Raw genomic sequence first — 20,711 nt, forward strand, 5'->3', positions numbered from 1 at the left:
TAATCTGCTCCTGACACTTGAGTAGAGCATAAAATTGATGAAACACATAAATCAGGATTGGTGTTTCTTGTCCGAAATCCGAGAGCAATCAGGTGTTACAACACACATCCACATAAAAGTAGCACAATGAAGATAGGAGAGTGAATCTGTAAACTCAGTGGTTCGTGTGTGAGGGATGGAGGGGAGGGGAGAGGAGGATTGCTGCCAGACAATTTTAGTAATCGCATATTTGCTGCACAGCTAGAAGATGAAAAAACTTTTTAATATTTATTTGTGAAGGGATTTCGTTAAAATAAATTCCTAAAATACACAGAATGAGAGTAAACAACTAATATACTATCGAATTACCTGTATTTTTCAGTTTGTATTGGAGTTTGAACGAGGCGCGCCAAAGAGAAATTTCTCCTGTATCCACAAAAATTACGAAAAATGTTTTGTAACATAATTTCTAAATTCTAACTAAAAAGAGCAATTTCGGAAAGAAATTTCCTGCTCTCTCACAGATCGATGAGAACTGCCTCGAGACAGACAGACATACATTTCTACAGCAACAATGATATGAAAAAAAAGACGGGGAAAAACAATGAACATTTCTTTTTACAAACATATTTTTTACAGACAAATTTATTTTTAGTACTTACTACCAAAAAATATTTTCCCATAAAACCGAAACTGAGCGAGAGTAAAAAAGAAATACGAAAACTAAACTCCAACAAATGAGTGAGTTTCTAGCTTTCTGTCTATCCATGCATTATTCTATTTCTGTGTGTCTGTGTGTGTGAACACGCACGAGCGTCGTATTCATAAGCTAATCAAGACAGTATTTCACAGTTCGTTCAACTGTACGATAGACCGATTCACTTGTTTGTTTGTTGTTTTCCTTCAATAAAAGCTCACCAAGAAACTTTGCGAGTAGAGTGTTAGTCAAACTTATCTTCCCACTAACACGGACTGTGGTATCATCTATTCCCCAACATGTGTGTCCGCTCCTCGCTGGTTTCTGTGTGATGAACACGATGACAAACAGACTGACTCGTCTAAATCATTTTGTGAATAAATGGTTGCTGCCATTTAAGTGTTAATTAACATAATTGAGACTAACCCTGTGTTTGAGGAACATGACTTGTAACAACGACCTTCTCCTACCCTGTCCTTCCTCATCTCCCGTTGTTTATATGTTTTTGTTTGTTGTTGGGAGCTCTGGCACCTCATTGTACAGCAGGGTGGATTTCGTGGTGGATGTCGGTATATCCAACATCATACTTATTTTTATATACTAATCACTTCATCTGCTTTCCGCATACTAATTAATCAAGCTATATTTATACAAACTAAAAATGTAAAAAAGGGGAAAAATGCTTGGCAGATGTCTTGTAGCTTCCTCAGCACCGTCGGGTACAAACTGTTTGTCTGCAGTGCGAAGTTACATCCCCAGCCCCCATTTCTTGTGTTTTATGTGTGGGCGGCAGCAAATTATTGTCGCCACCGATGACAGGCTGCATTCTGCACTCAGCTCTCTGTGCCATGCACAATTCTGTCTGCACGCGCGTGTGTGTCTGTGTGCGCGCCTGCGTGTTCCATCACCAGTATTTTTTTTTTTTTTTTGCATGAACATTATCCAGAGGCCTTTGTTCTCATTTACACATTCCAGAGTTAAAACGAAGCAAAGCCAAACAAAGCAATAATCATTTGAAAGCACTGTAAACGAGCCTTTCAAAAAATCTAGTCCGAGTTTTTTTAAAAAATGTGATGGTTTTCATTCCAACACAAGCAGGCCAGATGTTCCCAGAAAATAATCTCTGAGACAAAAAGAGAGGAATGTTTGCTCTAACGGCTATTCACAAACCCCAGTTAACCCTGCTTCAAAGACATACCTTCTGGAAACGTCTTCAAACCAAGTCCAGTTGATCCTAACCATGATATAGGTGGATGGACAACAGGGGGAAAGATACAAGAAAATAAAGACGATAAGAAAGACAAGAATTTCAACGCAGTTCGAAAGGTGGATGGTTTTTTTTCCGACCGCGGCAGGTTGAATTTGAGGGGACGAAAGGGGAGGGGCCAGGTGATGTTTGAAGGGACAGGTTTGAAAGGTGCTATGTGAAGGTGAAGTTGTGGGCTCTCCAGCCCTGCAGGGGACCCTCGCTCGCTCCCATGAGGCTCTGCGTGAAGTGAGAGAAGGAGGCCATGCACACCAGTGGCGACACGGCAAACGTGGGAGGCAGACGACTCGGCGTCGCTACACTCCACCTGTCGTAAGGACCCACTCTCCACACTCTCCTCCCTGACATTTTCACCGGAGTAAATAAAGCTCCTGGGATTCTCCAGACAGGCGGTGGTGCTCGCAACACAACCAGCAAGAAGGAATGAGAAGAAGAAAAAAAAAGAGATATATTCCACCTGGTAGACAAGGCTACATGCCAGATGCATCGTCGGGGCGAGTTGCTGATGTCTGTCAGGCGCGTGTGATGACTTGCAACTACTGTACACTGGTGTGTGCTCGTGACACTGCTCGTGCACAACAACATTGTGGAATACCAATGGAAACGAGGGGAAACACAGCAAAAACAGCTTCGTGTCTAGGTAAATCATCATCATCCATCCATCAATCATCACCATCCATCATCCATCAATCATCATCATGAAAACAACCAGGTAGTCGAAGAAACAGGATAACGTCCATGACAGTTTGACAATAGTGTTACTGCTACATTCAGATGCTAGAGGAGGAAGTGTAACAAATTAACACGATGAACGATGACGGAAATTGCAGGAATCATCGTTAACATCGTTATCATGTCTCGTGTCTTTGTGTTTCTCTCTGCCCTCAGCTCCTGTCTACTCTTGTGCTCTGAGCGTTTGTCTACGTGTCTACAGCTCACGTGCAGTGGTGTCTGCTGATCGCGAAATGTTCACAGCATTCTGAGCACAGTGTTCACTCCGTTGTCAGCAGTTATACTGATGTACATGCATACAGTGTTGACAGCACGTGTTACTACACAACATGTGCGTTAATTAAAATGCAGACAGATGTGTACTATGCAGCAGCAATAATAATAATAATCAACATCATCATCATCATCATCGAATGTATCAGTGAGCCACTTTTTTTACATTTTACCAGACACGGGAAGAAAAAGGTTCGGTATGTAAACTCAGAACAAAAATAAAACAAAACATGAATTATAGCTTAGTTCTGATATTGCTTTTGAGAAGAGAAAAGGTTTGACACGAATAATTTTTTCCATTCAAGCTTTATAACGACAACAATAACGCTTACTTCACACACACGTGCTGTTGGCGTGGTTGTAGAGGAGGATCATTATTATTGTTGTGAATTATCAAGTATCGCTGTATTCTAAGAAGTTCGTCATCTGTAGATTTTGATTAGCTTTGATAATGAAATATAGCAAATAATTATGTGTGTGGTGGAGGGGTGTGCGCGTATATATAACGGTCAGGTATAAAGGTATTTATAGGAACCCATTTCTGAAAATGATAGGAAGACATAGAGAATCACTTGTCTGTCTGTATGTCTTCCCGCGTACATTTGTATTTGTCATGCCGACACATCGGAAATAAACCGCACAAGAAAAATTCTACAAACTAACAAACAACCAAAAAACCAACAAACCATGATAAGCCCAAAAACCAAACCAAACACACAACGAAACATACAAACACTCAAGCAAAAGTACAGCCAGTAAAAACAAAAAATAAATCAAATACAAAACAAACACAAAACAAAAAATCATAAACCAAAGCAAGCAACTAAAAACAAAACAACACAAAATAAAGCAAAGCATTAATATATAAAATACAAACAAAAGAATAAAAATACAAAACAATTAAAAAGCAATTACAAACCAAAACACAAAACCGTAGCCAAAGAAAAATAAATAAAAAATGAAATTGTTCTCTTCCCCGACTCCGACAAAAGAAAAATAAAGGGTGAAAAAAATATAACAAGAAAATTTATCACGGCAACACACAATTACTAACAGGCAGAAAAAACTAAGATATACAATGCACATACAAGTGGGTTGACGCCAAACTTATAAAAATATAATGTTTTCTGTCTGAAAATACAGATGTAACGAGAGTAAAATCTCAATTTTTTTGGAAAAGGGAATTAGTTGTAGTCCTCTTTGTTTTTATTCATTGGAACAGTTCTTTAGATCACACCCCAAAAATAATAACACGATTATGTTATCATAATCATCCTCATCATCATCATCATAGTTGTTGAGTTTTTATATTCCATCAAAGCAAATGAGTTCAAGAAATATCCATTTCCCGGAATAAACGAAAGATGGAAGTGAGAGAGAGAGAAGGAGAAAGAAAGAAAGAAAGAGAGAGCTTTAGATACTGAAGCTTGCTAACTTATAGTTATCTATTAACATCTCACGCGGTCACAATTTTTCTGCGACTTCAAAAAAAAAAAAAAAAAAAAAAAAAAAAAAATGAAAAAAATAAACCTTCCCGGCCATGAAGGGTTTGACCGTAGGAGCATCCAGTTTATCTACCCAAACTAACCGTTCTACCTTTCAAACAATTCCACATAAAAAGTAGGACTATGGTTTGCGGCAGGCGAAACCTCGCAGATTCCACTCCCAGGACTCATCCCTCAGAAAACAAGCGGGTAAGCAATCATGGCAGCAACATCGATCACAAGACACAGTAGGTGACAAGTGAATCAAGCTTCAAAAAGAATAGCAAAGTTGAGGAGGGCAGGGGACCCAGAAGGGACCAGCGAGTTAGAGGTGGAGCTTGTCACCACCCTGGCCATCACCACACTGTGTAGTCAGCTGTCAACATTCTGTTATTAATCTGTCACCTCTGAGGGGTGTTGAGATACTAAATACATATGTATTATACATTTGCACACATTCTATCTTTATATGCCATATCTCTCACTCACACCCACACACACACCAGTCGGTTTACATAAGCTAATATATCAAAAACTATTTTCTACATTCTTTCTTTCTTCTAATCCTGTAATGCATGTCTGCATATGTAATCAAATAAATCCAAGCATATAAACACGTGTAAACAAAGGATAAACTCCTGTCATGTGATGTTTGTGTATCTCACACTCTTACTTAAACAAATTCATCCACATATCACTCACATCCCGGGCGTACGCGCGCGCACACACACACACACATACATATTCTATGAATTATTCTAGGTCACGGTTCTCAGTAAACTTTACAGCCCGAGCTAATCTAGTGAAAATCTTTTTATTTATGGAGGTTAATAATTAATGAGACTTACAAGCATTAGGATTGTGAGTATCGCGCGGTGATAAATTGTTTTCACCATGGCCGGCACATTTTTACAACTAAACAGATAATGAAATGTATCCCGACATTCCTAGTGTGACAAGCGTGTGCATCTTTCCATTTCAACGGATCTCAGTTTACATTAGTTTACTGGAAAGTAGTTTGTCAATGTCTTAAATTTTATTAAAAGGAGATAAGGATAGGAAGTATTTTTAAGTAAAATTCTAGCGGAAAGCTACTTTGGAACATTCTGTAATTTGAGTATACATGTATTTGTTTGGAGTCCAGTTCTCCGAGCCGACTCTGAATATACTGAAGGGACCTCTATTTTCTTCTTAAGCCTATCACCTGATATATTTATGGCTTTCTGCTTAATCCATACTCCACTTAGGCATCTTGCAGGGTTGTCTGGAGAGTATTGATATAACTAGACTTGATATTTCATTCGTGTAAATTTAGAATCATTTTACATGCAACACTTGATAGTTTATTACAGTTATTTTCATAAATAAATTTAAACCAAAAACTGAACATTCTACTTTTAATAACAAGACTCTTCAAGCACTATACAGATGGTGTGGACTTTCGTACTGTGAGAATCACAAATATTACTAATTCCGGATGCTCGTCACAACCATAAATATTGGAAGAAAATTCTGTGAAACATATGAAGTTGTTTATTTAGTGGTAGTTGTGATTATTTACAACCCCGCTCTTCTATCCTCCGACACACACCACACACACTCTCTCACCCACACAAACACACACATGAGCGCATGTAGACATTTATAAAGACTTCCTCGATGTCTAATCTCTGTATTCACTTTCATCCCTGGAACAAAAAATCTGTTTTTCTCGAAAGTAAAAATCTTTTCCATCTTTTCAGATAAACAGAAGCCGAGAATACAAAAATAGGCGACGACTGCATCACAAACACAAAGAATAAAGAAATTAAAATATATTAATCCCAAAGCTTGGTAAAATGTCAGGAAGATCTCTCTCTCTCTCTCACACACACACACAGACACACAGACCATACACCACACGCACTAATGGCGGACAATATACTCGGCACACATAGACATTTGTAAGTATTTCCTCGTTGTCTAGTCTTTGCATTCCCTCTCGTCCCTAAAAATTCCGTTTTTCTCCGAAAGTAAAGATCTCTTTCATCTTATCAGATAACCAGAAGCCGAGAATATCAAAAACAGGCGACGACTGCATCACACGCACAAATAAAGAAATTACAATATATTAATCCCACCGCTTGGGAAAATGTCAGGAAGATGTCTCGCACACACAATCCTCTCATACTAACACGTACCCGAGATGGAGTAAGGGTGGGTGGGAAGGACAGGGAGGAGACGAGCGGAGAAAGAAGGATATGGGGGTAGTGGGTAGTGGGGGAAGAGAGAAAGAGAGATCAAAAATCCGCTCGACACGAAGGAGATCTGGTTTCTCCATGACAACGGTGGGTAATGTGGTCACGCACACGATCAAACCAGCTTTCTCGTTAGCTGAAAACTCAGGTAATTACAACCGGAGGTGGGTGTCGCATTACCGGCTCCACCACCTCTGCTCTAACCCGCCCGCCCGGCCTAGGTAAGAGAAGAGTTTTTATGACCGACATGAAAAGAACCGCGCTTTGTCTCTCCGTGAAGATGATGGCACTGAAGACCGCAATGTCCGCCACACCACCATCAAATGAAAATGGCCGACATTGTCGCATGTCCTCGTACGTGGCTACACCCGGCCCCCTGTTTTATGAGCTGCTTGGGAGGGAGATGGGGAGGGACGGGAGCAGGGGGGAGGGGAGGAAATGACCTTTCAGTGGATTAATACGTCGCGTGTTGGTGGACGAGAGAAAACATTAATCCAGGTCTGTAGCGCCTACTTTAATTATGGGACCACCGGCGGTCAGGGGGAGGGGTTGGTCTATGTAACATTGCACACGAGTGACTGATTGCTTTTCTGACCGGACTGGTCCGACAGACAAGTGTGAGCGAGTATCTGGCAATGGTGGAGACCGACGATGGACACGGGTAAACCTGTTTCATGTCCACCTTGCCGCTGCTCGGAAAGTTCTTTTCATTTTGCTGGTTTCGCTTTTTTTTTAAAGAATAGCTGACTTGATGTCAAATAAAAGTTAACAATTAATAATCTCAATGCACTGAACCCAGCTTATCAATAGCAGTGTAGGAAGGTAAGCCCAGGTGGTAAAAGGTCAAAGGTTAGGCCGAGAACTGCACAGACGCCGTGATTTTGGTCTCTTTCAGGGTAGCGGGTGGCCCAGTGGTTTGAACAGCTGTGTCTGAATAGTCGTTTCGACCCCCGTGTGAAGCCGGGTACACCATGCCTTCCGTTCCTCAAAGCTGTCAAGCCGTGAAGTGGGTACCAGACTCCGCAGACGGACGGTCAGGAAGAGAGCGAAAAGCTGACCCCAGGATAAGTGTAGGTAGTCCTACCTCCGTAAGCTGTTGTTTTTGTTTCATCTGTTTATTACAGGTAGGAATATCCATGTTAAAAGATTTGTTCTACTTGTTTCTTGCCATCCAGTTGTTTATTTTTTTTAAAGATATTTGGATTACGCATCATGTAATGAACTCAACTCACACATTTCGAAGAAAGAAAGGGTGAGGGCACTTCAAACGACTAGTGGATTACAAATTAAAATAGTGAGGTGCAAAATATTTTAAATGACTAAGTGAGCTGCAAAATTACTTTTCTGAGGATTGGATAAAGTTGACTGCAAGATATTATTTTCTCTCTGGTGAGTACTTATCTGCCGTTCTCGAGATATACTCCATCACCACGCACAGAAAGAAGTCAAACCGAGGTGTCACCATAAGACTAATTAACATATATGTGACACACATCATTACAAAATGAATCTTGACTCGCACAAAGCACGTTGATAGCAAACCTGGAAGGGATCTGGTCAACTTTCTAGTTTTCCCTTTTCTGTGAAAATGTATTTCTAGGTCACTGAGATTCAATGTCGTGTTAAAAAAAAAAAAAAACTGAGCTTAAAATACATTTTAATCGAGGTACCTTGCGACGATCCATTTTTCTGTTTGTTTTTGTAAGCTGGGACACATTTTGTGGTGGCCAGTCACATATTCCCGTTGCTCCCATTGGCTAAAGCTTTAATGACGAAAGCGTATGCTCGCGTCTGTTGACCTTTTTCTGAGTTTGGCAAATTGGTTTCAGGTGTGGATTTCAAGAATGTACGGGAGGGTAGAGAGTATCCACCTAGATTAGAAGAAACACCGACCATCAGAAGAAAAATAATTAGGAAAAATTGTTGCATTCCACTAGTTTTATGGAATGCAGCTATGACAACAAGGAAATAGTCTAGAAACCTCGAGAGTTGTTCTTGGAGCAGCTACGTCCGGCATCTGTGCTGGTGTAAGAATGTGAGCACCTACAGACAGAAAGTCTCCCAGTGTCGCTGACAAGCCAGAGAGCAAGCGAGAGTGAGTGAGGACATCGTAGCCATTAGCCCCGCACAGCACTGCAAGAAAAGTCAGTAGTCAGGTGATTTAACAGACATTACCCTTACACACCGGGTAGTGCACCAGACAGAGCGAAAAAAACACACGTTCTCCATTCTCATCAACCGTAGTATCCAGGTCCAAGGGGAAAAAAACGAAAGAAAAAATTAAAATAATAAAACAAACAAAAAAAAAAAAAAAAAAGAAAGGAAATGAAAGGAAGGAAAGAACGAAAAAGAAAAAAAACGAAAGAAAAAAAAAAAAAATAACCCGCTCTGTAATGCCCTGGAGGTGAAACTGGCGCTGCAATGGAAGCAGTCGTTAGAAGAGTTTTTAATGTTTGCAAACATCTGAAGACACGCCCAGTACACACACGACCCCTCGGTCCTTTCTTCCTGACGAACACAGTGGAAGGAATGTGAGGAGCCCGGCTCTCCCCCCGCTAGTGGCACATACACCGCTTTCTTTATAGATTCTCCAATGATCCCCTCATCAAAGACGAGGCTCTGCACCTCACAGGGACTGCGCCGTGGGGGGCCCGGGTGGTAGGCGCTGCGTGAGGGAGGGAAGAACTCGCCATAAAGGAGAAAGTAAAATTATCGATAAAAATAAAAGGTGAAGAAAACAGTTGTGAACAGTCCTCACCCCGTCCTCCAGACAGAAAGACAGCGGCCATGTCACCTGGCGACACCCATGCTGTCTGTACCTTTGTCAAACCTGCGTTCCTCCGTCGTTCTGCCGTGTAACGGACTGAATGCAAGCAGCTCGCCACTGAACATTGTTGAGGAGCTGCAGAGGAGAGTGGATTTATGATATGCATTGAGCGAGTGAGGAAACCCTCGTTTGATGAGCCCGGGTTTCGAGTCACCAACCTTCCACATGCAACGTTCTGCAAATCCCTGAATGAAACCTTCACCTCGTGGATGTATCGGAGGGTATCATGAGCTGACAAGCGCTAGCCTTACAGAAAAAAAGTTTTAAAATCCAGGTGTCCAGTTTTCCCTCCTATACAACTTTAAGAATAATTTAAAGTGTTTTGATTGTGTTTACAGCGACACGCGAATTGCAGATCACGTGTGTCCATTACTACAACAAGGATCCATGGGGAATAAGCGTGCTAGGAGTTTTTTGAGAGTTGAGTCTTAAACGGAATAAATATAGTTTATGGACAGTTCTACTCTTTCATCAGTCATGACAAAAAAGTAATCGGTGCTCACAATTATTCCGGAAGTAAACGAAGTTAGCGCGCATGCGAACTGCGACTGATCCGGTGCGCATGTGCATTACGGCCTCAACACCGGATATCGGTGTTTTGTAGAGAAGAAGAAATGTATCTGCCAGTCAAAGATGTCAGGTGTATGTCCTCTACCAACGATGAAAAGAAGAGAGCACTAACACTGAAATGATGCAAAGGATAAACAAATTCTGATGACAAATCCCAAAGAGAGTGTAATGATAGACTACTGTAAGTACAGGGACCTGATGACCTCCAACAGCACGCATACTCACCACGTGCTCAACTTTTATCTACAAGTCGAGTAGGGGTAAAACTGTAAATTGTTCTGATGCAAACCGAAGTTAATTAAAGAAGGCGCAAGAAGCTCTCCAAACTGTAGATAGTGGTGTTGGTAGAATGAGCTAGTCCCCATCCCCTGAATCATTTGTCATTTAATACTGACACATTGTCATGGGGTGCCATGGGGTGCAGCATCAAGATCTGCCTCTTTGGTGCAATTGCATTTTTTTTTTTTTTTTTTTTTTTTTTTTGTCAGAGAGAGAGAGAGCGTGAGAGCGCACACAGGGACACGCGCGCGCACGAACTCGCACTTATACGGTTATCTCTAAAGTGTCATCTCCTGTCTTACACTTTATTTCAGCATCTTCTCCTCGTTTCTCTCCAAAGGTCGCAGCCTCTGATAACGATTACCTTCTTTTAATCACGTGATTCACGTCATCGTTGTGCATTTACGTTACCCGCCTTCCCCTCCCATCTCCCCCAAACCGTCTTCCTCTTCCTCTGTGACCCTTTCCAGTCCCGTCACCCCTTGCCAGGACTTTCCAGGAAACAGAGCTTTCCACATCGTGTCCTACAAACCCGAGACGCCCCCACCCCACACAACCCCCCATAAAAACCCGACTTGTCCAGCGCCTCGTTTCAGTTTATGCCACAACACACACGGATCGAAGTCTCATTCGTTAGGCTCTTCACTAGTTTGCTTTTTCTTAAACATCTCCAAACGCAAAAAACGAAAAAAAAAGTCCAGGTCGAATGTATTTTTTTAAAAAAGAAAGGTTTGTATCGAATTGCGGTGTGTGTGTGGATTTTTTTTTTTATCCCTTTCGTGTGGGACTTTCTTTGTTCAACCCTCCTTCGTGACTTCCTAATTCTTAGACGCCTCCTCCCTCTACCCCGACCCCCCGCCAGCTGCTCAATACCCACTTTTAGCTCAAAGGTAAACATCGCCCGCAGAGTATTGTCTCGCGCGTTCACGCCGCCCTCAACTAGAAAAAAAAAAAAGTCTTCAAGGACACAGGAAGTTAATCAGCTTGAGACCAGTTTGCTCACCCCGGTCCCTCCTCTGTCCTCCATATCGCTTAATCATGTCAAAGCGGCGACTAAAACCTGCCGCGGATTAAGCACATCAAAGTGGGCACAAACCCAGTTGCTGGCTTTTTTAACCCCGTGTTTCCGCCTTGGCTTCTTGCAACTCCATTTCTCAAGTCTTACTGAAAGTAAAAATGGATGAAAAATGTGCGTGAGTGCGTGAGTGAGCGAGCGGAGATCCTTTCTTGAGTGAGTGAGCGAGCGAGAGCGCGCGTGCGTGAGTTGATAAGTGAGAGCGCGCGTGCGTGCGTGAGTTCATGAGAGAGAGAGAAGCTGCGAGCACGAATGAATGGATGAAAGGGGGAAAAAAAAAAAAAAGAGGAAAAAGTGAGGAGAGGTGGGCACAGGCTGTGCAAGAGGCCAGCACAACAAATAATATTCTACAGTCTACAGCATGCCACTCGAACTATGACCCAGGTCGCTGCTCGACAATATTTGTGAGAACAGCCTGGTCAGCAAGGAGGTCGCTGTCAAGCTCCCTATCACCTGATGTAAATAGTAACCCCCGGGGTTCTGTGGCACATGACAGCTTGTTCCTGAACACACACAACGCACTGGGTGGGGTAGAACGGGTGGTAACGGATGTTACAACTCTTATGTCACTCGCTTTCATTAATACCACAACAGTATACTTTGTCTACTCATTTCTCAAAAACAGTTTTACTGAGGTGTGTTCATGATTGTTGTTGTTGCTGATAATGATGATAGTCGTGAAATGCACAGGTATCTATCACGATACGCGCGAGCGTGTAAGTGCGTGTGTACGCGCGCGTGCGTAGTTGATGTCAGTGCTGACGAGGTGAATGATGTAAGTAATGCGAGTTCATCGCTGCCGCTGGCGACAGAAATGACTGTTATTAAAGTGCAAAGGTCTAAACTGTCCTGAGATTTGGACCCGCTGACACTACGCCGCATCCTCATGGCATATAGACATAAACAAGATGGAGATAAAAGACGGGGAAGTCCATGTACAGCCATCGTGCATGAGGGCGACTCACAGACTATATTTATATATCTCTCTCTGTCTCTCTTGTTTACATGTTTGTCAGTTAACATTTATTGTTGGTTTTTACACCGTTTATATTCAAACCCAATCTTTTGTTCCGTTGTTCGCTGTTTATTTCCACTCCCGTCTTTTTGTTTATTCCTTTGTACCTGCTGTCGATCATCCGTCCATCTGCCCCTTCCTTCTTTCTTTCTGAGACTGGCAAGATCCTTCAAGTATGGCCTCTCCCCGCGTTGTTATCGCTGCAGGAGGAATGCAGCCATTGTCGTCTGCCTGCCGCTTACCGTTGTCTACTGTACATCACAGTAAGAATGAGATCACACGCCGCTTATCGCCTCATCACACAAACACGTGTGGAGTGGAATGCGGGCTGTGTGCGGGCTGTTATCTCTCTCTCTCTGTCACACATACACATACAAGCATGCGCTCACAGGCATGCACATCCCCACAAGTAAACACACGAGCATAGATATACACTTATACGTACGTACACGCGCACAAACGCGCTAGTGAGCGAGTAAGGGAACAGTCGAAGTGAAGTGAGAGACTTCATGCGAGTGCAGCTACATGTGAACAACAAACAACACACATACATCGCTAAACTAACCATCTCCCTGCCTACCTGCATCCATTAATATCAGGCAAGGACCAAACCTCACATTTTCCAGACACCAGCGAGCGATGTGTGACCGGGCCACCCTGTCCGCCCAGACCGACACCTACACCGCCATCACCTGAGATGGAGACTGTGGTCGGCGCAATAAAGACAGGACCAGCGGATATTTATTACTGCTAGAAAATTGTGCAGGTAACCTCGGCAACGAAAAGTTCTTACGTGAAAGGTTCCACTCACTCACTAGGCTCTGGCCTGGATTTCTCCGCCGTTCATTTCCAGAAGATAAAATATGTCCTGGAATATTCACTAATTTATGAGCGGCAACGGTCGTATTTTCTGCCTTTTCCTTGTTTGGCTATTTATTTAATTATTTAATCCACGAAATATTGATCATGGTGACCAGTTATCAAATAAGGAATAAACCTGACACAAACCGTAGAAAGTAAAAGAGGAATTATGCCGACGTATCTGATGTTCAGGTGCGAATTTGCCAAGTATAGTCACATGCTTCACTATGCTTTCAGTTCAGAAGACGATTCAAATGAAAACGCTTTCAACGGGTTTTATTTTGTCAGAAAATCATTTCGCAACAGAACGACAAAAGGTGGTCCTCTAACGAGCATCCGCTGACCATAAAGACGGGTCAAGGCCAGACTCGAATGCGGTCAATGTTGCAACAATCAGGAAAGAGCGAGGATTGAGCCGAGGATTGTTGACCACGCGAAAGAAAGAATCAAAGATGAAATACATACTTCGTGGACTTGGGGAAGGAGGGCTTCAGGACCCCCCAGCACCCTACTCCCCCCTACACACACACACCCCCAACCCCTCGTCTGGCTTTGTCCCCCTCCTTGGTTGATGAGCCGGAGGACGTAGGGCTCCAGCAGGCCCAAGCTGTCCTCGTGCAATTAACTGTCGGAATGGCCCGGATCAAGAGCCGGGTGGAAGTGGGCCGGGCCCGACACGTGCAGTGCACAATCTCTTCATCTCAGCTGCGCAAACACTTGCAGGCGCGGACCACAAGACAACACGACCTGTTTACACAGCACTCTGCAGCCTTAGGTAACAGGAGGAGGGGAGGGTTGTGGGTAGGGGGAGGGTTGAGGACAAGGGTGGGGTAGCGAGGGGTGGATTGTGCCAGATCCCCAGGAACAGGATGTTTTCTTGGCGTTTTGGGCGATTTCTCCATCTTTGCCGCTTACGCCTGTTTGTCAGGCAATTTCAAAATACAGTCCGGCAGTTCGTGCGAGACTCGCGCGCCATCATGAGCGATTCCAGGAGAGAGAGAAAGAGCTAGCTGGGGTAGCAGAGGGTTAACTCTTTAGTTGTTGATGCAGCACCACCCGTTCCCTCCTCCTTCCTCCCTACGAGATCCGCCCCTCATTGCCGTCCTGAACCAGCAGCCTTCATACACTTCCCATCACTCTGGCAGACAGAAGGAGGAACAGCCGGACTGTCAAGAGCCCCCACGTAGTTTAGCAAAGGTAAAGGCCAAGCAAAACACCGAGGCTTCCATGTCATTAACGAGTGTAAAGTCCTCTCATCGTTTTGTCGTATCCTTCACAAACAGCATTAGACACGTGCATGTGTGTGTGTGTGCGTGCGCACACAAGTGCCAAGTATCGATCACTCCATCCCTACATTTTCAAGTAAACACGCGAAACCCCAACAAATAAATACTGTTAAATTCCCTACAACATCGCATTTCTCATCCTTTGATTTCATTAGCGTTTACCCACGCGCAACGCAACAGAAATGGTAGGAAAATCTAAACCCAAAAAACAACAAGGAACAGTCTGAAAGAATAAAAGAAAAAAAAATCACCAGTTGCAATAGTTTAAAAAAAAAAAAAACAGACAAAAAAATTCGACTTCAAATCGGCTTCTCCCACTGGAGTAAATCAAAAATATTGACAAAAAGCGGATGGCAATATCGCAGACCAAACCTACATGATGTTTGCTGTCAAGGGTTAAAGCCCTATAGCAGACCCTTGCTGCATGGCCGTTGTCTCAATATCCAGGGCTGTTTTTATTCCGCTCGTTTCTCCCCCAAAACGTTGCGTCACGTGATGGCGACGTCTTCGGGAGCCGCTCTGGCGGCATTACAGCAAAACTCATTGCACAAACAAGGCAGAAAACCGATTTCCCAGTGGAAGCTTTTTCAATAAGACGTGATAATATTGTCGCTGCTCGTAGTTCGTTTTGCTGATGGTTACAAAATCCATGGCAGACGTGAGACCCGCGAGGTCGGACAATCTATTAACTTACCACTCGCCGCGCGCAGAAGTGAAAGTTATTTGTGAAATATTCATATTAAATATCAAATATCGGGCTGTGCGCTCAACGAGTCTCGCAAATATTGAGCGCGGCAGTGACACATTAATAATACATCGTAGATGCATCAGTGTCCACACTCCCACGTGACTAGATTATCATCCAATAATTTTTCTCGCTACTATCGTTTCATTAAAAGAGGAAATTTTCTTATCGGCTATGTTTGTACCCGAACCCGATCGTTTCGTTTAGGGGTGGTGAAGAGGTAAGAGATCTCTCTCTCTCTCGTCATCATTCGTCAATTCTAACTGTGATTTAGAAAACTCAGCATCATCAACAGGGGAGGTAAAGGATTTGAAAGAGAGTGTGGGGTCGTGTCCTCGACCTGGTGAGTGAACCCCAGCTGTTTGTCCCTAAGGCCCCTGATTAAACTGAGATGTAGAAACAAACAATGTGCGGTTCTTGCTTCATTTCCACCCCTCACTCTCCCCACCCACCGCCACCCGTGCACAGAGTGCAGGTCTGTTCATCCACCCTCTTCAGGGAGTTCTCCAGCCTTGGGCATGGGTCGCAAGGGACCCTAAGCAGGGTTTGCAAGGACAGGATGCTGTTTTATTCAGCGTGTGGGCTTGCCTGGCATGACCTGGGCTGCTCGGGCTGCAGCCAGTCATACTGTGCAAGTAGGGTTGGCTTCCTTTTATCTCAAAGTTATAACACCGAAATGGCGGTCTGGTCAGAGGATAGATGTTGTCAACTGATAGCGATGTGGGAAAAGTACCCATGTATTTTTTATCCAATCCATCCTGTGGCCGCATCCACGAAGCAAGGGTATGTCGTTGCTCGGGGATAAAAGGGGAGGAAGAAAAATCAATGACAAACCTTGCCTCCGTACAATCAAGACCCAAGAGATATTTCTTTGTGTTACTTTACCCCAGGAAATCTTTGCCACTATTTTACAACGATCCCAGGGGTAAAACTACATCCGGGGAGTCTGGGCGCCTCTTTACAACCACGGAGACAAGACGCTTGCCCTTTATTTACCCGGGACAAGGACTTATTCTCAATGAATGAATACGGCCCCTGATTACAGGATGACAAAGAGGCATTTACTAAAACTGCTCGTGCGGTCAGTCATGTGACCGTCGGACTGGACTATTTTCACGGACTTCACAGCAGCTGGTGGAGGCTTGAGTGGGTTGGGGAACGATGGCTTTTTGTCATTTGACTGGTACTGTGAGGATCCGCTTGTGTTGGGATTGCAGTTATCACCACGTGTAATACCCGTTCCTGAGTACTGACAGATCCTGGGTTGCCTGCTGCTCTCTCCCTCGCCCATTCCTTTCTCAGCTCTCTCTCTCTCAGCTTTTAAGAAAAAATAAAAACTCATCTCATATGGTCTTCAAAAACCACTTACTCGCGTGTCAGTCAGCACGCAGACAGAACTTCCAACAAAAATCACGCTAAAAAAAGGAAAACATTTCACTGCAGCCATCTTACAGCTGCATTTCTTAACCTCTGTCGGTGTCCAGAACCTGATGTCATCACGTGATATATATATAAAAAATATTGCACGCACGAGTGAATGAAATGGCAGCTTGAGAACGTAAAAGCCAGTTGGTCCCCGCCGCGCGGCATTGTACAAAGTGGCCGGCTGGCTGGTCTCCCTCCCTCCAACTCCCCCAAAACTTCTCTTTGGTCTCCAAGCCGCGCATCCAGTCATGTGTCCACCTCCCTGCTGCTGGGTTCCCAGGGGCACGCGCGGCGCGGCCTCGGGGGCGAAGGATAATACAGAGGGTGTCCACAGCCAATCCGCTTACCACCTCGTCTTCTAACATCCGATCAAAGAATCCCTGCTGTTTAGTAGACAAGTAGTATGAAGAGGGAGGGGGAGGGGTGTGGTCCACGGTGACTACGCTGGTGGCGGGAGTTCCCGCGAAGGAAGGGGGTGAAGAAGTGGTTGGGGGTAGGGGGCAAGGAGGAATCCGCAAGAAAAGGTTTACGTCTAAACTGGAGAAAATATACAGCAGCGACGAGAATTCCCTGCTGTGGGACTGAATGTCAAACGACACAATGTGACTTTCAGACGAATCCTCCCAACCCCTCGCTCCCAAAGCCATCTCCAGTCCCAACTGTCGCAGCAAGACGTCCATGTGCACTGTAGGACCTCCCCCTCCTCCCAGTCTAGGCGACTGAGGAAGGGGTAGTAGCGAAGAGGAGGAGGAGGGGGAGGAGGGGGAGGAGGAGGTGGTGGAGGAGGAGGAGGAGGAGGAGGAGGTGGTGGTGGTGGTGGTGGTGGTGGTGTGGTGGATGACGTTGAAATCGACGGCCAGAAGGCGGACAAGCAGGCAGCTGCCAACATGGAGCGACACCAGCACAGCTCATGTGGACCACACAGCTCCAAATGCATCAACCGCTCCTCAGCATCTAGCGGAAGATGTGCCCTGTTTAAAAGGTATTTTACCACCATCTGAGGATCATTTCTGGATAATTTTGCGATAATTTTAATTACATCAAGAGTACTGCCAATTGTGCAGGTCGTTGTTGTGGCGATGCCGGGAGGTTGTTTTCACTCCTGCTAATACTCGCTGCAAAGCCCGAGGAATTATATTCGAGTCTAGAAAACATGGCCGCAAAAACGACCTGTGGTGGGGAGGGGTAGCGAGACACGAAGGCACCTAAAGTAACGGACCTCGACAACAAAACCGCGACTAGAGGCAGCCACAAGGATTTCAGTGTAGAGAGGCCTCCCTGTTGTTTCTCTGTTAGTCACCCTTGGTGTTCAGGTCGGTCTTTACAGCTCTGTACCCATGCCGCTCTCCCAGCCTCCATCACTTCTCCAGAATATGTTTGTTGGTGTTGGCATCGCGGAGGCAGGACGCACGCCAATTCACTTACACTACTGTTGCACGTTGACAACCACCCATGTTCGCACACATATACACAAAGGCTACCCGTCTAACCTGACTAAAGCTACCCGAGCGTCAAGGCGCTGTACTCAGTCTCGGAGAGCTCGGCCCTGAAGGCGGCGCTGCATTGTGTGGGTCACGAGAGGATCAGAGGAAAAGTGATGACCGACCTACCTACCGCTCGCCGCCAGGTAATATACTCTAAATACTCTAAACCCCATGTCCCCACCCCGCCACCTCCTGCATACTTCGCCTTCTCCTCTCACCATGCGATGCACACGGCAAACACAAGAAAACGCTTTGAAACCAGAACTGCGCACAACTTCAATGTTCTCCACCTCCGGGTAGTCAAAACACACCCACAGTCTGAAAACAACTTTACAACTCGTGCTGCTCACGCCTTCACTTCAAAGACCTCTACTCTCACCTGTTCAATGTTTATTCTTCTCCAGGAAAAACAGTGGCGTTAACTGCAACACACCTGACTTATCTTGTATCACTCTTACATATCCAGTTCTGCTGCGGCTGGTGAACGTGAAATTAATAGACGACCAAACACACAGACACACAGGCACACAGGCAAGCACGCACGCGCACGACATAAAGAATGTGTGAAGGATATCGGATGTGCCGTGGAGCACACCTGTAATGACAGTGTTTATGTGCGCTGGGAAAGTCTTTCTCACCTGTCGCTGCTCGTCGCTCTGTTCCTGTTTAGTGTCGCGCTGCTCGACCAGGCGCACAGCTTCCTGCAGGCGGCCATTGATCCTCTCCAACATGGCGAGCTTGTCGGGGTCCGTCTCGGCCTTCAGCTTCCCCTCAAAGGTCTGCGGACAAACAACAGCAGTCTGCTTGAGCAGAGTCTTGACGAGCTCGCTGCAATAACTAAGTGTGCATCATCATCATCATCATCATCATCATCATCATCATCATCATCCGCAGCAGCTTTTTACAACCGACAACCTCAGTTATTATCAATGCTATTATTTATCTGTTTTTGCAAAGCGCTATGCACCCTCCTTGCTGTTGGAAAAAGGTTTATTTAAATCATCATCATTATCGCCATCTAGTCATCAGTCCTCATGATCAAGTTCACGATTTTTTTTTAACCAAACCTTAATAATGAGATTATCGCGAGAGAGTAGCCATGCAGAGCTGCGACTCAAACCAAATGTATCCAGAGTGTTGTGTAGGTAGGTATACAGAGCGTGTCTCCGGGTGGAAAAGGCAGTAAGAAGAAAACAGTCGCCACGTATAGTTTTTTTGTTTTTTTGTTTTTTTCACGACCTGTGGATGAAAGGAAATGGCGACTGACGATGCCACGATGGATTGTAGAGCCTGTCCTGCTGACCAAAATGATAGGCGAGTTGATCTCTCAGATCATCGACAGTTTCAGACAGCTGGCGGTGTCTACATCGAAACTTGTCAAACAGTTCAGTCATTGAAAACATCCAGTGGGTTGGTCTTATCTCTCAATACTCGATTTTGCAGTTAACTTTTGTCGTCGCTCGCGGTAACGGTGTACAAGTCCTGAAGCCATCTTGAGAAACGATGAACTGTCATTCTCCAAGAATAAAATCTTGGCATCAGTCCTTTGTTTCTTCTGAGCTGCTACTGCCACGTGCTAGTCTGTGCTTTCGCCTACCTCCCGGTTGGAAGGATCGCTTGTGTTTAGGACTAAATATTTGTCATGAACCAGCCTGATTCATAACCAGACCAAAATGGTGGAGTCAACTATGTTAATTCTAGGTTATAGGTGGGCAGAGGTCAGCGTGTCGGTCACTAAGAGGAAGCCTGACTGTCTGTTTACGACTGACACACCGCGGTGATGTATGTGGGCGATTAGGGCCTACAGATGGGAGGTAGGGTAGAGCTCTTCAGGGGTGTAGCCCTTACAGTAGTTATTTAGTAAAATATCGATAGCGTCTGAGCAAGGTTGAATTATCTCTTGTCACGTGTTTCGATGAGTATATAGTTTAGGATAGAATTTGTATTAGGCGCCTGTCCTCGCTACTTGCGGTCTGGATTGTGCAAAGGAGTAAAGTGAAGTGTCAAAGGGCACTGCCTCTTCTCCCAGACGACCAGTAACAGAGTGAAGTGCGTCGACCCTGGACGACTGTGTTACCGACAGCAAGTGATGTGAGGTAGAAGTTGCTAAATCTCACCGTGCCACCCGCCCAACGTTTGGTCGTCTGCGGGAGAAAGCTAACGGATCATCGCCGCTATCGTCGATTCCTGGGGCAATTGTTGCGAGGCAGCGGCAGGCAAACATCGATGATGCAGGGGGGTTCGTCCGTGATGACAGCGATGATAGTGGTGATAGCGGTGCACCACAAACAATGTGCCCGCTGTCCGTCTACGAAGCATCAAGGGGCAGGTAGCCGAGTGGTACTGCCATTTTCCTCAGCGAGGGGCTCAACTGACCATGTCCCAGGCACGTGCAAGTGTGAATTCAGAGAACCGCGAACATTTGGCTCTGGAACGGACCCTGTGTTCAGCGTATGTATACATAGATACACGACT

The 20,711-nt window shown here is 44.8% G+C and overlaps 1 protein-coding gene and 1 long non-coding RNA gene across 3 annotated transcripts in view; one reads left to right on the plus strand and one right to left on the minus strand.

The window, feature by feature from the left end:
- The window catches only part of LOC112558643 (cysteine--tRNA ligase, cytoplasmic-like), a 244,072-nt gene that overhangs the window by 55,027 nt on the left and 168,334 nt on the right, over positions 1–20,711 (minus strand). For both annotated transcript variants that reach the window (XR_003098202.1, XM_025229214.1), the window contains exon 6: positions 18,875–19,015. Coding sequence is in view for 1 of the 2 variants with exons in the window: in XM_025229214.1 (XP_025084999.1) it covers positions 18,875–19,015 (141 nt within the window). In the remaining variant the exon portion in view is untranslated. The remainder of the gene's footprint in view (positions 1–18,874; positions 19,016–20,711) is intronic.
- The window catches only part of LOC112558651, a 36,123-nt gene continuing 17,392 nt past the window's right edge, over positions 1,981–20,711 (plus strand). The window contains exon 1 of the long non-coding RNA XR_003098218.1: positions 1,981–2,583. This is a non-coding gene — a long non-coding RNA (uncharacterized LOC112558651). The remainder of the gene's footprint in view (positions 2,584–20,711) is intronic.

This window comes from Pomacea canaliculata, linkage group LG3 (assembly GCF_003073045.1).
Source record: "Pomacea canaliculata isolate SZHN2017 linkage group LG3, ASM307304v1, whole genome shotgun sequence".
Classification (NCBI taxonomy): Eukaryota; Metazoa; Mollusca; class Gastropoda; order Architaenioglossa; family Ampullariidae; genus Pomacea; species Pomacea canaliculata.